Here is an 18,660-nt window from a genome sequence, read left to right on the forward strand (position 1 = left end):
TTTGTTTATTTGCTTGTGTGCAGAATTATCTGCTGTGAAAGTCGACTAACCTAACGTCCTTCCCTTCAGAACAGCACTATGTGAAGCATTTTTTAATCGCCCCCTAGGTCTAAGCTGGCCGTTCACCCCATTTTAAGATGGGCAGTCCTCTTTTTTGGGTGGTTTGGCCCCAGTCCGATATTGAGACAGAATCGGACATGGTTTTGTCTGGTATCATACGAGGACACCATTTTGAACAGCAAGCTGCTGTGCCCCATCAGTGTGATATCGCATGCAGCATACCTCTGAGGTCAAGCCAGTGGGGGCAGAGTGACACGCTCTTCAAAATGGCATCCTCCATGCAGCATGACCTTGTATGCAGGGGCAGGGTCATCCCACCAGACTGGGCCTATACCATTTCAGGAAGTACTGGAATGTCCAGTATTCTAGGAATGCATGAGTGGTCCAGCCTGCCTATGCCCACAACTAAATGTTAGCGAGTATGCGGGATTGAAATAGTTGTTCTGAATCACACTTGGCTGCAGTAGAATGTTGTGATGTAGGCAAATGTTACACAGTTAAAGGGAACTGAAGATGTCACTATGCCTGGTTGACTCCATAGTTGCTTCTCCATATAGGTATATTCTGTGTGTGTGTATACGTACAAGTAGGCACACAGCATGCCTACATATTTATACATGCACACTTAGAGACAAGTTATACTGAATTTTTTTTTCTGGCAGAAAGCAGCATCTGGAAATGGCAGATTTTGTGTGTTTTTTAATTTTAGAATGATTAGTTCTATTTAGAGACACGGTGGGTGAGGTAATATCTTTTATTGGACCAACTTCTGTTGGTGGAAAAGATAAGCTTTCCAGCTTTGCAGAGCTCTTTTTCTGGTCTGGAGAAGGTAACCAGAGTGTCTAAACTAGATATAAGATGGGACAGATTAAGCATAAGAAGTTCACATATGCTGTAGAAGACCACTTAAAATGAAGTGGGCAGTTAAGGGTAAGCAGACAGTAGGGTGTGTTGCAAATAGTTGTAATGACCATAAATCTGGTGTCTTTTACTGAGTCTATGGTTTTCAGTGCCCAGCAGAGTTAGGAATTTGTTTCCAGGCTCATCTTTCAGAGGTGTTGTATAGGTTTCCTTTGAAGACGCTCACCCATGGGTGATAGGGTGTTTTTATCTTTTATCATTTTTTCTGTGAGAGTTCATTTCAGAGAGTAGTGATTGTCTGGTTTCACCCACATAGTTATTGTTGGAGCATTTGATGCACTGGATGAGGTACACCACATGTGGTAGGCATGTGTAGAAGACACGGATCTTAAAAGGTGCGTTCTGAGGGATATAGATCATTGTAGCAGTCTGCAGGTTTTGTATCTGTTGTTCTTGCAGAGTCTGGTGGCACTTTGAGTTGGACTGTGGGGAGCTTGCTTCTGATGATGAACTTGGCTAAATTGGGGGCTTGTTTGAAGGCAAGAAAGGGTGGGGTTGGGAAAGATTTATTTCAGGATGCAATCCACCATCAAGTCTGAGTTGTAATTTTTTGATGATACCCCTTTGGGGTTCTAGTGTGGGGTGGTACTGGAGAAGGTTCTTCCAAGGTAGTTGCATGGCTCGTTCCATGATGTGGTCTATTTTTCTCCTGGAGTGCCCTAGTGTAGTGAAGGCAGATTTTAAGTGTGTTTAGGTGTGTATGCTGGGATTTCTCTTTGGAACAAATTCTGTGATATCTGGTGCTGGGCTAAATAGCTGTATTTAGTATGGTCCTATGATCCCAAATTTACATTTGGGAAAACTGTTGGATGGATTTCACTCTCTTTCAAAGTCATCAGCTTGAATTGCACTGTTTCCAGTGTTTTGTTCCTAATATTGGTAACAATGAATGTTTAACTGACTTATGGGGGAAATAATTGTTTGTCTTTTTGTCTTATCCTCTTTTTCAGTCACTATGAGCAAGACCGGAGTGCACTTAAAAGGAAAGAATGGGAGCGAAGAAATCAAGAAGTCCAGCAAGATGAAGATCTCTTTGCTTCAGGTTTTAATCTCTTTGGGGAACCCTACAAGGTAAATGGCTATACAATATTTTACACTTTTAGAGTGTCTTTCATCTGAATGCATTTTGCAAATATTAACTAAGCCTCACCTCTGAGGAAGAGAAGTATTATGTTGATCTTGATTGTCTGACTCTACAGATAGTCAGACCATTGAAATTAGTAAATTGAAGCATAGTCAGGTTAAGTAACATGGCCAACATTATACAGCATTTTGGTGACAAAACCAGGGATTGAAACAAGAAGTCTGGATTCATATTCCCTTCTCTGAACACTCCGCACACTCCCTCAATATATTGCTCTCCAAAGGAATCTTTACTTAGGTTTTGCTAACTCCAAAACTGACATTTAATCTCTTTATTTTTAAAGAGGAAAATATACTTGAATTGTTCAAACCAGAATCTCTTCGTTTAATTATGAGCCCGGAAGCTCTCCCTTCGCAATAATAATTGTCCAAAGAAGTGTTCGGGGAGAATGTCTGTTTGAATTCTTTGGGGAGCATAACAAGGATATCAAAGAGACTTATGATGAGACTTATTCTCTCTAAGGAGCTTTGCTGCCTGAGAATTTCATCACCAGGGGATGTCCCCCTTGATTATTTCTGCTGCTTTGATTTTTAGCCAGGCATCCCCTGATGGGTTCATCAGAATGTAAATGTACATGTCACTTTCTCTTCCCAATCAGTGACATCCATTGAAAGGCCACCACGTTAGCATTCCATTTTATATTGTTAGCAGCTGTAGGGAGGATGAGTGCTCATTGCAAATCACCAGTAAGGGGGAAAAACCAGCATCATTATGAAGTGGTGGTTCATAATTATAGGTTGGGAGACTGTTTCAACCAATTGGGGACAGTAGTTTACTGGTTAAAATCTAATCTGGCAAACTACAGTGTGATATTTTATGTTGGGCCACCCCCTTTCTCACGTGGAGTTCGCATTTACTACACACACAATCCCGTTAATTTCAGAGAGACTCCTTGCAAAGTAAGGCCCCAATCCATATTCTTAATTCTAAGAATGTGAATAGGTCCCTTGATTTCAATGAGACTACACATGGGAGCAGAGTTAAGCTTGCGTGCAAGTGTTTGCAAGAGCTATGGATCCATTCAATGTCAGTAAGGGTAGCAGAACCTAATCCATTGTGGTTACTTTGAATTACTGAATTCAACTATATCTTCTACTGAAATATGAAATCCTGTAGGAATAAAAAGGGACTATACCAAACAGTGGTTCTACGTCCTTTTGATTTGGATGGGTTTCCAGCAGCTAGTTAATCTTTTCTTTTGAATTTCATAGCTTTTGGTTTATTGCAGATGAATTCGATATCTAGTAGCTCTTCCAATAATGGGATACTGATTGCAAAGGTCTGAAATGAGTATCCCAAATTAAAAAAAAAAACCAAATCACAACTGAGTTCTAAGGTGGGTTGACTGTATAGTGGCTCATTTTAAACGTAGTATTTATAATGTTCCAAATGACCCTAGTGGATCATTTCTAACTACTATATTATCTCCCCCAGTATGCACAGATTATGTTCATGAGAGATAACAAATATGGCCCTGATACTGCCAACACTTATGCATGTGCTTAATTTGTTTCAATTCATATGCTTAAAGTTAATGCTTGTGCATAAATATTTGTGGAATCTAGGCCTCTCTATATAAAATGTTCTGTGTGCGAGAGGCAAAGCCAAGTGTTGTGATGTTAATCTACCAAGAACATGCAAGTATGTGGGGGAACAATTTTACACCATGTAGCAATGTGATTGAGCCCTTCCCCATCTCTCAATTATTTGCGTGTAGTCATGACTGATATATTACATCACTTAGATGAAGAAGAAACTTGACACATTCACTGCACTTGGTGTAATGAAGTAAAAAAAAAAAGGTTTTCATAGAGTCAGAGAGTTTAAGGCCAGAAGGGCTCACTAGATTATCTACTCTGACCTTCTGTGTGTCACAGCCACCAACACCATGCTCAGGTTGATCTGGAGATGGAGTGTCATGATTACTCCTCTTAGAAATGTTTTTAGTCCTGGCCTTCTGCCCCCACCTAGTTAAGCTACACTTTAAAGAATGATAATAAGACACAGCACTGGAGTTTATGGGATGAAATAGATATAAGCCTAATGAAAAATCAAACAATATGGATCTTTGAAATAATTTCCAAATTTAGCGAAATAACTCCAGATTTTTAATAAAGGCTTATGGAAATGTGCAAGTAAGAGATTGCAGCTTTATGAAAATGCTTATTGACCTCATAGAATTTGTGGGAGCAGTTTTTTCATCGAGGATGTACTGTGTGTTTAAGATAAATAACACGTTTTGTCAAAGAGAGAGGTCCTATAAATGCTGATTTCTTTTCTAGCAAGGAGTCTGGTTTTTGAGTTGGCGTTCTGAAAATATATTGTCATCATTGTCAAGATTTATTTTTTTTGGCTTCCTCCTCCCGTTCATTTTGAAACAATGAATTGGGTGGAGAGTTTACCCAAAATTAACTTAACTAACAAAATAATGCAGAATTTTCATCCATGAGAATTAAAAATTATACACTTCAAAACCATTCTTAATATCGACTGTGCTCTCAGAAAGATGTGTTTTAAATTTCTAAAATAGTCCATACATTTTTGAAATTTGTGTCCACTTGCTCAGAATTGGACAGTTGAGTACACAACACCTGCATTTAAAATCTATGCATTTCTGTAATAGTCTTTAAAGAATAGATATATTACTTTCAAAAATATCTATCATCACCCGTTTTACAAGGTGAACTCTTGAATACAACTTCTTTAGAATTATACTCTCTTACAACAGCACACAAATTAGTGTAAAAATTGGTGTGTATAAATAAATTGTTTAAAACTATTATTTTTGTGTATGATTATTTATCTGCTTTAAATCCACAGAAGCAAGGAAAATTAAGACTATATATATATATCTTTAATATTAACTATATATATAATAAACTCCAGCCATTTTGTCTTGATTTTTACGTCAGGAGGAATTAAGGACAAAGAGGTTGCCTGATATTTCCTTTACAGGATTGTGCTATTAAGGGCCCAATCCAGGTTCCATTAATGTTAGTGGAAATTTAACTGATAACAAATGGGGGTTGGATTTGGCCCTTAAAGACTGAGTTGTGGTTTATGTTACAAAGCAAGTGCAGAGAGTGAACTCTGGGCCCGATTCATGTTTATGAAAGAGCAATGTAAACCGGCCTTAAAGTGAGTCTAAATGTAACTTATGTTCCCTTTAAAGCCTCTTTACATTGCCAGGTGCAAAGGATCCTTGGTGTAAATGAGAATTAGGCCCTGTGTATCCAGCAAGAATAGTGCAAAGTGCACCCACTTAGTCTGCTCTGGTTCCTACCAATGACAGTAGCATCAAAAGAGAGCGTATCTGGACTTCTTTTCCAACATTTTGACATACTGAAATTGTATTCAATGATAAACGCTGTGTACATTTAATGTGTGTGTAGGAGAAGCAAGAGGGATTTGGGAATGGATTTGTTTCTTTTCCAGTCAGACCAAATTCTGATTTCAGTCGCATTGATGTAAATTACTCCAGATTTACTCTGATGTCACTGAGCTCAGAATATAGTCCATTCTCCTGTATCCATAACAAGGGGGGGCAATGCCACTTGTCCAAAATAAATAAAGCTGCCAGCAAGAAGCAAGCAGACCCATAATTAGGTGTGCAGAGGAAGGGGAAAGAAAAAGTACCCATCAAGTGCAAATGGAGTGACCTTTCACCAACCATGGGGTCAGATCCTCAATTAGCAAAGTCAATAAAGTTAACGGAGCCATGCTGATTTACATCAACTAAAGATCTGGCCCATGAATTTCCAAAGGACCACAGAGGGAAGGGGATGAAGGGAAGTGGAAGTGGGGAGAAGAGAATCTGAGAAATAGAAAACATCTCTCTCCATCTCGTTGGTTCCCTGTTCTAATATATGTGTTCTGCACACCCACCCTTCCCCATTCACTGCAGCATTTAACCCAAAATGGGGAACTATGGGATGGGGCTGCTACCAGTGCTACTTTGTATGAGCTTGGAATGTTAAAAATAGTCCAGAGAGAGAAGGTGGGTGAGGTAATATCTTTTACTGGACCAACTTCTGTTGGTGAAAGTAACAAGCTTTCGAGCTCCATAGAGCTTTCTTCGGGCCTGGGCTGAAGTAGCCTGAAGGAGAACGCTGTGAACCTCAAAACTTGTCTCTTTCACCAGTAGAAGTTGGTCCACAAAAGATATTACTTCACCCATCTTGGCTCTCTCGTGTCCTGAGACCAACCTGCCGACAAACAACACTGCAAACAAAATAATCCGGGGAGACGTAGATTTGTGGGCAGAAGTGCAACATGTGGCTCTCTGCCATTAATTATATGGATATCACCATCACTTGTATACTTATGGAGAGTCTGCCTAATCACCTGCCCCTTTATTATGTATTTCTATCTTATCTACTTTTCATAGGTCCCTGTGTGTGTGTGTAGATGTAATTTTTAGTGTGTATCTAGAAAGATGTTCTTTTTATGTGCCAGAGTCTAATGCAGAAAACAGCACTTTCAAAAATATTGTGCTGTCTACCACAATTTTGGCCAGCATGGACAAAGAGGTCTGAGCACTGCCTATTGCCAGTTATGGATCATGTGAGCTTTCTAGAGGTCTCCCTTTCAAACACTGGTACTGCTTAATTTGTCAGAGCCGACCAGATCACAGCCTGAGGTCTCATGTCTGCAGTTGCTTGAATCAGCAGTGTAGGAATTTTCCTGGCAGAGGCTCCAGGTTTACTAGTGATACCCTTTAATGTTTTGCATTAATAAATAGGTTTGGATATAATTAGTATTTTACAGACACACTGTCTGAGGAGTGATCTGTATTTTTTTTTTGACAATTTGCCTTGTAATAGCTCAACTGGAGAAATAGGACCCAATTGAAAGAATTCACTTTTGCATGAGTCTTTGGAGAATGTTAAATCTTTTTTAGGTATTGCCCCTTCACTATATTCAAGCATAGCATAAAGTATCTCACCTTCTAGTCCATAGAGGTTAGTTATGCTGGGAGGCATGAGAAAATGAATGAATTATGAAACCTCAGGCTTTCATAGAAATTGTCACAAAACCAATATTAATTGGGCCCATAAGTCCGAATGCATTAGTTGTGTTCTTTGTAGAACCATAATGCAATAGCTAGTGAGCAAATTAGCCTTTCAATAGAATTTTATTTCTGATTTTTTTTAAAGCAATACAGCCAAATATAGAAAGGTGTGCATTTCCTAAATTAATGAGAGGCTAGAAAGGGGGGGGGGAGTACTGCTAGTCTTGAATCACAAACCAGATATATAACTTATGTCTTGGAATACTCAGAAGATACGTTTCCTTAATGGTGGCAAAACCGCAGTTCAACTGGTTGCTCAGAAAACAGAGTACAGAAGTTTCCTTTAAGAAATCAATGGATTATCCAGAAGAGGGTGTTAAAAATCTCCCCAACCTGAAGGTAACATGTAATGGCCAGAAATAGTTAATTTCATTTTTGTAGTGCTTGTAGCAAGACTGGCCAGGCATACCCTGCTTTTCAATAAGAATGCTAAATCTGTTGAGGAAGAAAATAAAAATATTACTGATATGTGTCAAGACTTAAGTCTAGATTCTGCCCTGAATTACACACAATGCCCCTCCTTGACTTCAATGAGGTCACACAATGAGGAGAATTTGGCCCTAGGGGTGCATTTTCTATTTGTGTTTTCCTGTATTTCAAGCGACAGTGGACCCATCTCTTTATTGGCAGAGGTATTTATGTTTTGAGGGCCTGACCCAAAACTCATTGAAGCCACTGATAATCTTTCCACTGACTTCAGTAAGCATCGGATCAGGGTCTGAGAGAGTTTTAAAATAGGCTCAGGAGGTTTAAATTAATTATCTCTGTGCTTTTCAGAAAAGGGTTTTTTTCATTAATACTCCCAGAAAAGGACTACAAATAATAATATCTTACATTTATAAAGTGCCTTTCATCCCAAAGGATGTGAACATTTTGCATAAAACAGAGAGCTAGTGTTAAGTGAAATGACATTTAGCATTAAGTGACATGTTTTAAAAAAAACCTGAGAGTCAGATACCTCTAACAGTAAAAATGATTGAAAATCCATGTATTAAAATTAAAATATTGAGTCTCTCTGTGAAGGCTTAGAGAAGAAGCTCTTTTATGTGCTGCTGTGATATTAAAATGTTACAGTGCAATAATGTGTTCCTGGTACTCTTTTTACTTTTCTCCTTTACTTTATGGATAGTAAGTTAAGTGTAAATTGAAAATGTAACCAAAACGCTGATGAAAGCGAGTGGTTCTGGACTTTCTAGATACTTAGCCATCACGTGGGCTGTGGCTCAAAGAGTTAAAAAGTTTGGTGGGGAAGGAGGAAACAGCACAAGTATGTAAGTGTTTAAGGCTTGCATCATAATTCCTGCTGTGCCCTTAAGCACAATGGAATCTCCTTGTTTTAATTTTGGGGGTTGAACGGAGAGTCTGGTTTTGGCTGCGGCCCAAATGGCACATTGTGCAACTCAGTGGAAGGAAACTGCTCATATACAAAGAGGTTATTCTTGGCTTAGCTTGAATATAGTTTTTGCCACTAAAATGACCAACCTAGGAACTTTTAGTGAACAAAAGTGATTCCTAGTCCTGCACAACTGTAACTATTAACCATCTCGGTTAGAAGCACTCATACAGATGAGAACAATACTGAACAGTTAACATTTAAATCTCTGTCTCAGCGCAGTGGTGATATACATTACAATTCCTGTGAGTTGAGCTAGAGAAAATCAGCTTTTATTATCTTTTTTCCCCAATGTTTTATACTGCATGAAAAGTACCAAGAAAAAAAATATTTTTGCAACATTTCTCTCCTCTATAGTCTAGCTGAGCATCAGAAATCTAAGCAGATATTCCAAGAGGAATCGATGCATGAATTTTCTATCTTCATTCTTTTGCTCAGCATTTCAGAGGAAAGGGAGACTTAACTTGAAGTATGAGCATGCTTTGAGAGAGATTATATGAAGTATCAAGCCCTACCTCACATATATTGTAGCTTCAAACTCTGCTTCCAGATTGTAGAAGTTCAGCATATTCTTGGACAGGAACTATAGTTTTGAAAGCAGTGTTTCTCACCTCTTGAGTCTGATAAAGTAACGAGTGTATAGGGAATAGGCTGTTTTAATGCAGTGCTGGTCATTTCAGTGGAACACAAAGGGTTAGAATAGGACTGCGTTTGTTGGTTCCATGTTGGTTGACTTTTTTTAAAAACAAAAAGGAAAATGAAATTAGCTGCATATCAGCTATAACCCTTGAGCTTGTTTACCCAGTATACTACATGTAGCAGAGTAAAAACCACTTCAGAAGGAAAAATAATAGTAGTAAAACATAGATGAATCAGAACTTACTTAATGATGACTGCGATTTGAAGAAAAGCAGTGTGAGTGACTGATTCATAAACACACCACACTCTAAGCCAATAGAGGCATCCTGGTGCTTCAGAATATAGAAATCACATACTACGTAAGTACAACATCTTTGGAACACTCTTTTAGTAGCAGTTAATTCACTAGTTGGAAGCAGTATGTTTTCTAGATCTCAACTATTAGGTATATTGGGCCAAACTGAGCCTAGTATAAAGGAATCATTGAAGTTACACATGGGATCAATTTAGCTCCTTTATATTTATTGTCATTTTAGCCTGGTTTATAGCAATAACATATTTAAATAAAATGTTTGATTTTAATTCAAATACTCAATAACCAGTAATTGTACATTCACATTTTGCAGAATATAAAATGTACAAGCCCAACTTATCTGACATAAAACCAGACTATTTTGCTCATAACGTCCGTAACTGATGTAATTTAAATATTTCTCTGAGAACAGATTTAAGAAAAAAGGAAGCAGTATATAAATGTTACTCATGCAAGCCTGCTCCAAGAGGTTCTTTGAACACAGTTATTGATGAGTTTTTCTTACATAACATATGCAAAATGTAATTGAAATTAAATTAAATGTCAGCATGACACTATTAAGTAGCTAACATTTGCCATTGTTTCCTAAGACAACCATTCCAAGCAGTAACTTCACAACCAGGAATTTACTCACTCTTTTCCCTGTGTCTTTTTGGTATTTTAGACAAATAAAGGCGATGCCCTTGCTAACCGTGTCCAAAACACATTGGGAAACTATGATGAAATGAAGGACTTGTTAACCAACCATTCTAACCAGAGCCACCTTGTAGGAATCCCAAAGAATTCTGTACCACAGACTCCCGTTGACAAAAATGAACAGAACTTTTTTCCAGAACAGAGAAACAGGATGATCCCGTCTCACCAGATCAGCGGTCACTCGTCAACATCAATGCCCCCACCTTCTTCACTGTCATCAAATTCTACTTTGCTACACAGTCACCAGAGCAGCAGGAAATCCAGGACAGATTGGTCACGTGGTGGTCACAACTCTAATGGTGCACAGCCAAGCCAATCCAGTAGTCAACAGAGTAGGACAAAGCATAGCTCTTCACATGACCAGCCTCAAGGCAGGTATGACGATCTCTACAGCTGTCAGAGTGAGCAACATAAAAATGGAGGCGCTGAGGAAGCAAACCCGGCTGCATCATCTTCACATTCACGGAGGCACAATCATTCCAAATCAACAACTGGAGAACATTCTTATAAAGAAAACAGTCATTCAAAGTCACCTGTAGAACTTGAATTTGTAGGGCACGGTCCTGGATCTCCACTTCCTTCTACATCTTTGTTATCTGCAAACAATGGTCTCTCAACCCAGAGTTTCCCACCAGGACTGCACTGTAAAACTAGCATGGTCCAGCAAAAGCCTACAGCTTACGTAAGGCCTATGGATGGTCAGGACCAAGTACCTAATGACTCACCTGAACTGAAACCTCCAATAGAAATTGAGAGTGGATATGGAAATCAATCATTTGGAACACTGTTGGAAGGAAAAGCTAATGCACCCAGTTCTAAGAATAAATTACCAAAGCTTACCATCCCTCAAGCTAGTGAGGTAAGTCATTTTCTTAGTCCAATTTTTTCTAGAATCTTAACAGATCTGACCTGAGGAGTATTTAACATAGAGTATGTCTGTTTATTTAAATATAAAGTTCCAGTTCCTGAAATTGTGATCTGAAAACACACCCCTTTTCTAGAAAATGCATGGTTATATTTTCTTTTGGCAAGGATTGTTGTGACAACCTAGTAAGTCGTGATACATCAAGTTTTAAAATCAAAGGATGGAATGCTAACTTTGGTTGTGTCACACTAACAGATCCTTGGCTGGCCACAGCACTCTAATATACCTTAATTCAGCTGCATTGTTCACAGTTTTGCAGATTTATTTTGGAATTAATCTGATTTAAAGAGTACTGTTCTGCACTGTGACAAAGGAGAAAAAAAATCTAAAATAAACTTGGAAAAGCCTTGATCCTTTTAATACCAGTGGTACAGAACAGCTAACGATAAGGGGTACCTTTTTGTTGCTCATTTCCCATTGACTTTAATGGAATTAATGTGGCTTAAACTGTGAGAAACACTTTTGAAAATGTATCCCGGTAAGTCTTCATGCATTTTTCAATAGCACTTAGCATTGGGATTCAATGCCAATTCCTGGCACCAAGAACTTAAATTGTTGAGTTTTGTGTTGCTGGTCTGTTACAACAGTCCTGTGATTAAAGTTATAATTAGCTCTTATTTCTTTCCTGGACACTTCAAGCACAGCTGTATTGCAAGGGTAGCAACTGAAGCATTTGTACTGATATAAATTTCTTATTCACAGTTGCTCTAAAGCAGTAACCATTGCAAGGTAGGTTTTTAGTACATGCATGAACAGAGTTACAACATGGGATTTTCATAGCTTTCTGTTTTTCCCCAAGATTACTTCCCTGCTTGTTAATATTTTTATACCAGAAATAAGGAATGATTCATTCTTAAGACGCTTTATTGGAAAAGGTCAGCTTTTCCTTTTGGAATAATTGTTTTGAGCCAATAATTTGTTTGACTGTTTAAAAACTTGATGTTATTTATTAACATTCCAGGCAGCAACAAAGACTGATGTGTTTTGCAGTAGAGTTTGGAATAATTTTTCTGGGAACTGCATCTGAAAACAGTAAAAAGGCCTATTTATATCAAGTGGAAGCTGAGGGTTGCTTGCAGATGGCATTTTATTAGAAAATGTATTTGTTAATAAATGTAGCTTTGTACAAGATTCCTTTACAGATGTTTCTGTTTATTTTTACCTTCGGTTAGAAATCTGCTGATCTAGATAGCTTCATCCTCTATTGCAATTTGTCGCTAGTGGTGTTTGGCAAGTAAATAATTGCATATAAAAGAAATAATGGTGGTGCAAAGGCAAATACATTTATTCACTTTTGCTCTCTATTAAAATAACAATGAGTCCATAAGCACACTTTGAAGTGCAGCGTTAATATGGAGTATCTCTCTGTAATGGCACATGAGGCTTACACCCTGTATCAGCTTTTCCTCTACGTTCAGCACCGGAGGGTGAAATCCGGCCCTGTTCATGTCAGTGGGAGTTTTGCCATTGATCTCAATGAAGGCAGGGTTTCCTCCAGAATCTCTTGGTATAGCTTTAAATACAACTGATGTGAACCATTTGTTTTTATTAATGGAAAGGCTGGTAGTCACCCAGATGAAAAAGTTATGTGGTGAATTTGTGGCTATAGCTGCTTTGGTTTATAGCCTGTGTAGCGAACAGTTTGTGTGTATAATTAGCTTCATTTATTATGGGGTAAATAGTAAACTCAAGTCACTTCAGCAGTGACTACAGATAATAATCTTAAAACAGTCCGTGTGTTATAAAAGCGAACAATGAATTGCAGAGGGAGAGAAAACGTGAAGCTATGCGGCGGTCAGGAATGACTTCCTGCTGCTATTTAGAATGTGCGGCATGGGCCAAAGCCAATGGTCCTCACACAGGCAAAATTCCACTTGATTTAAGGTCATTTTCCCTGTGTAAGGACTGCAGGCTTTGCCCCCGTATGTTTTTCCACTGATGTGCATTCTGAATGTAATTTACCTTACATTTGGCAATAAAACTCTTTCTAATCCAAGGTTATAGATAACTGGTTTAGTTTAAGCTTAATCAGAACTGACAGGGCACAACTGTGAAACCCATAACATTTTTGGAATGACTGCAGAGGGGGACTCTGTTGTAATCTCTATACAATTGATGTGGAGGCTTATGATTATTTGGAGGTGCATGTCAATTTATGAACCTTCCCTAGCTGCCACCAGCAGCTGTGATCTGCTTGAAACAATTTCATTTCTGCCCCACGAGGTTCCATGCTAATAACACTGCAGGTGGTGGTGACCCCCTTCAAACCATTGGTAGGAAAGTTGCCTTTTTGGGTGCTTCTTATGGTTGGCTCTGTAGGTTCCCTTGGATACTCAGAGCCAATTTTTCAAATGCCCCCCAGCCTGTAAATCCACCCACCAAGAAGGCACAGCCAAGTTTTTGGGTTCTCAAGTTTTTGCACACCTCAAAACCTGGAGTTATATGAACAAATTAATTTTGTGTGAGCAAATCACGCATATAGACCTCTGCAAGAGCAGGCTATGCAAATCTGTGCATGCAAATCAGAGGATTTGGTTCTGCTAAAACTTTGATACACAAAAATGACTGGCCAGGCACAGAGATTTAAAGGATGGGTTGAGGCCACTGTGAAAATATGGTCCTATTTATCATGGCTTTATATAGAATGTTTAGTGCCCTGGAGGCACTTTGCTATGCTTGAGGAAGTGGTCAATTTTATAGCATGCTCGATGTCACTTGACTGGGCCCATGTTGCCCTCAACTCGGTTACATTTAACAGACATTTGTTCATTCATTGCTAAGGGAAGAATCAGGCACACTGTGTGTCTGCGATATCCTTTGGGGATTTTTTTGGTGATTGCTGGATCCTTCAGTCCTTTGCTTTTCCTCTTGGGTGTGAACATAGATAAAACATCTAACATCACTTCACTGTACGTAATTACTATTTTCTCATTGTCAAGGTCAAAATTCTTAGAACATCAATATGATGAATTCAAATCCTAACACAACTAATAGCGCTCAGTCTTGCCTATGACAAGCATTCAGAAATCACGAGTCAGGCTCCAAAAACTCATTAGGTTGGCTTAAAAAAAAAATCACGATTTCAAAAATAGATAAATTTTGGGCTCTTTTTATTTACCTTCAAAGCCTGTAGGAATCATGTTTTCAAGCTTTACTCTGCAACCACAAGGGCTAAAAATTTATTATTTTTAATGAAAGATTAGAGTCAAATTTTGTCACATGACTCCAGGTGCTAGGACTTTATGAAAAACACCAAATATTGTGAGACCCGTGACATCGAGTTGGCAACATGGGCACTGAAGTTAAAATACGTTTCAGACACATCTTCTTTTTCTCATTCTCTGTATTGGTCTCTTTCTTCCATATTTATATGTATATATTAATTTTGAGCTTGCACATTACACTTGGTAAATACTAGCAAGCCTAGACTCAGAGAGAGCTTTTGTATTGTATGCAGAATTCCACCTATTTAAGTGGTATGATGGTGTGTGATTGCAACTTAACTCTCAATGGGAATTATGTGGCTAAATCCTATGCATTTCTTTGAAAATGTAGGGGTTAGAAATCACTATAACAGCTGATCCTCTCGCTGCTGTGTTAAAATCCAGAATCTTGATATACCGATGTATATTTAAATCTTTAGGAGTCAGATGCTTACAAATGATTTCAAATTGACTAACTCAGCATGAGGTAGCTGAAAGTAAGCCTGTACATTTCAGTTTGGGCTTGGACACAAATTATTGAGCACATTGACTAAATCAAGAGGTTTTCGGGTCTGTGGGAACATCGGAGCAGTTTCCAGATAAGCTTGTGAAAAATCATATGCACTGTACAAACTATGCAAGAGTTTCCAATGACTGTTTTGAGGCCAAGTAAATCTGGGGTAATTAAGAAAAGTTTTAACTCTTCAGACAGTGTTCCCAAGAATCTCTGCATAGCTGACTACATATTCCTGCAAAATAAGAAACATATACTGAATTTCTCCCAAAAACGCAATGCTATGAACACATCCGAAAGACTGACAACCCCACTGTCAGCACCCATTTAGTCATGGAAGATGGAGAACTTCTGTTTTCGCATGACTTTTAGGATAATATTTTGACGGGTTCACTATACAGCAAAGTGATAGGCTTTTGTTATATGTGTTTCAAACCATCCTGTTATTGCTGGATGTATTGATTAACTTAGTACTTTCTAAGCTAGCTATAAAAAAGCTGCTCACTTTCTGCATTAAAGAGCAAGAAAAATTGACAGGTAGATAACCATATTGATTCAACCCAAATGGTAAATGCAAGAGGCTTTATCTGTGACTTATAAAACTTTTTATGGGCACCCAAAGCCAGCTTAATATGTTTGGTTTTTTTAATTGAGTGGAAGGCAAAAGCCTTTAGGTAACTAACTCCCCTCTAAAATACATTGTGCTTTGGTTGCCAAATACAGTGCATTACTGTATTTGTGGGCACACTACCTTTGCAAATGCAAGCTTCACTCTTCCTTCAAAACTTTGGGGGTTTAAGAATAATGGACTGAATCAAGCATTAAGCTGAAATCCCCTCACTTGGTTCATATTTCAAAAGTCTGAGGCCAAAAACAAACCAGAAGAGCACTATTTCTTGCAGTATTATAGGTTACAGCCATGTGTTTTTCATTTGTAAATACTGTGAGAAGTAATGTTTTTGAGATATTCCTAAATGAGGAACATATGACGCCAACCGTCTGAAGACCTCTTATTGTGGCCTTTTCTTGCTTTGTTAAGCTACTGTCCTATTGCTGGGACTGTCATTAGCAGGGGTATTTTTGGGGGGTAAGGATATTGGAGGGGGAAATCGCACAGCTAGGGCCTATCTATTTCCAACAGGAAATACAAAGACAATCATTGGCATTAGGAATTGTTACTGTACCATTGCGGTCAATGGGAGTTTTGCATTTGACTTCACTGGGTACAGAATCAAGCCTGTAAGACAGAGACAAGTGAACAGGTTTAGATGAAAAAGCTGACCTCCATACCCAATGTTTTGGGGGGTTGGATGGCTTTTCTCACACAGTGATATTTTCCCCTAGTGCCTCTGAATTCTGCCTAGGAGTGGAGGCAGAGATGCCAGTGTTCTGCAAGAATGCATCTTCTTGTGCGACTTCAAGCACAAGAATCTCCAACCCTTTGAGGTTCCCCAATTCCAAAATGAATGGCAATTGTAAGCCATTAGTAGTTGGTCCAAATTAATTGTAGAAAATATTATTATTCCAATTGCCTAGCCAAAGGTGGCAGAAAACAAAGTGACCTCAAAAAGCCTTGGGGAAAACAGTCCCTGGGTGTTAATAGAATTTGTTCCCCCTTTTGTGCCATTTATGGTGCATTCAAGAAATAGGTTGGTTATACCCACATTGCACCACCTTCTACAAAGTTGGGGAGGCATCACCTACATACCCACAGTCAGGAATACTAGGGTCTGCAGAGCTCTGAAGTGTAATCTTGAGACAATCACTTTATTTTTCAGTGCTTGCGTGTTTCCTCTTATGGACAACAGGGATCATAAGACTGATCCACCTTTGTTAGGCATTTTTAGATCCCTGGCAAAAAGGTGCTGTACGAGTGCAAAATAGTATGGAGATATGGCTGTCTCCCCATACCTAAGGATGAATCTCCTAATCCACTATAATCCCACCCTTTATTTTTTTTTTACCTGCCCACACTAATTTAAGGAAGACATAACCAAGCCATATGGAAGCAATTAATTGTTGAGGGCCGGATTGTGACACCCTTGTTCGTGTTGAGTAATACCTTACTCCCTGGATACTCCTATTGTAGTCAAGGTGCTGACATAAAGTTGGAATAACCAGCTTTGCATCCCCTGCCCTCTGGCATAGGGGGCAAGTCAGAATAGGGAGGGCGTTGCCGGGGTAGGGCTGGATCCCACACCAATCTGGGTGATCCTCAATTGACCAAGCCATTCCTATGGGACCACACCCACTGGCGTCATAGAGTTGAGACCCTGGCACAAAATGTGACTGCTCTGTAGAACATGTCTTGCTTTAAACAATACGTAATATTTGTGAGTTCTGAAACTACGGCATAGAAACATAGCAGGTTTCAAACATGTTTAGATGCAAGTCTTTCAGATGTTTGTATTTTGAATGATGCAGATATTTACTTTGGTCCAAATTCTGCCCGCAAATGAACATGCATGTTTCCCACCAAAGATACTGGGAGCACTACAAGCTATCTGATGTCAGCAGTTTGGCCTTTTGTAGAATGGCATCGCTGTAAATCTGAAAATTGCACCACATGCCTTGTTAAATGTTACTTTATCTAACTCAAACCTTTGAAAATAACACACAGATGGCTTGAAAAATACTACTGTACATATTTGCTATCCTTTCCATTCATTACTTTCTGGGATTTTGTCCCTATATTATGTTTCTTGCTTTGTGGAAAAGCACAGGAAACAGACTGTGGCTGCAGGTTGCAAATAGTCTGGGAACACAGAAGGCTTATGTTTTTTAACGTTCAGGAGAAAGAGCATGCACAGATTTTTGCATGTGTAATAACAATTGAGAGTCCATCACTGGGGCCTGACCCCATGACTTTCAGCACTAAAAGTATGAACTTCTACCACTGCAGCTAAAGGAGTAACTCCCTGTAGTAGTCTCTCATGTTCCCTGGACCAGCTACGAAAGGGGGATGGCTAGAACACTGAATATACACTCCTGAGATGTATGGGGCATACCTGGTGAATGTGTATAAATTGGGGATTTGCACGTGCAAATAAGTTTTCACGTGTTCGTACCTTTGGATGTGTATGTCACACATTTGGCACGCTTGGTTCGGAGGCATGCAGAATTGCACACACTTGAAACCATTTGGGCCATACTGTATTATTTGCTTATAACATAGCTTCAACGTATGAAAATGAGAGGAGGGTCTTATATGAGTATTTCTAGCTTTATAGTCACAGTCACCCCACTATTAAGCTAGCTGTCTCTGATCCAAGTATGGAAAAGCACTTAGGGGTTGCAGGTGAAAACATCATATGGGAATACTTAAGGGAAAGAAAGTTGAACATATAGCTTGGCAACTGTCCATGAACTGCAGATATAGGTTAAAGTTCTTTAGCTGGCAGGCTATTGCAAGTGTATTAGCAATGTTGGAAAAAAAATCTAATTTCTGCATTTTGGCTTGTGCAGTAAAGAAATTCCTCCCACATAAATATGTTCATTTTACCTTCTGGGAAGCAAAGAAAGGAAACCGTAGCTGCAGTCTGTTATTTAATCTTCCTGAAATTAGCATTTGGTGCTTAGGAAGATTGAAAGATTTAATGCCAATGCCTTCCTCAAAAGAAAGAAATGACACACCACATATGTTTTAGCACTGGTTAGACTGTTAAATGGAATTAATCAAAATCCATGTTAAAATATTTCCATGTGTTAATTAGCAACGGTTTGGAACATTAAAATACATATTGGCTTGGGAATAAATTAGTGAAGAAATATCAGATTTAGA

General features: G+C 38.8%; 1 protein-coding gene across 2 annotated transcripts in view; it reads left to right on the forward strand.

Moving 5' to 3' along the window:
- Nucleotides 1-18,660, forward strand: part of AFF2 (AF4/FMR2 family member 2) — a 394,994-nt gene that overhangs the window by 106,467 nt on the left and 269,867 nt on the right. For both annotated transcript variants that reach the window (XM_026652958.1, XM_026652959.1), the window contains 2 exons: nt 1,932-2,052; nt 10,206-11,096. In XM_026652958.1, coding sequence (XP_026508743.1) covers nt 1,932-2,052; nt 10,206-11,096 — 1,012 coding nt within the window. The remainder of the gene's footprint in view (nt 1-1,931; nt 2,053-10,205; nt 11,097-18,660) is intronic.

The sequence above is a fragment of the Terrapene carolina genome, unplaced genomic scaffold, assembly GCF_002925995.2.
Source record: "Terrapene carolina triunguis isolate 2854851 unplaced genomic scaffold, T_m_triunguis-2.0 Scaffold131, whole genome shotgun sequence".
Lineage (NCBI taxonomy): Eukaryota > Metazoa > Chordata > Testudines > Emydidae > Terrapene > Terrapene triunguis.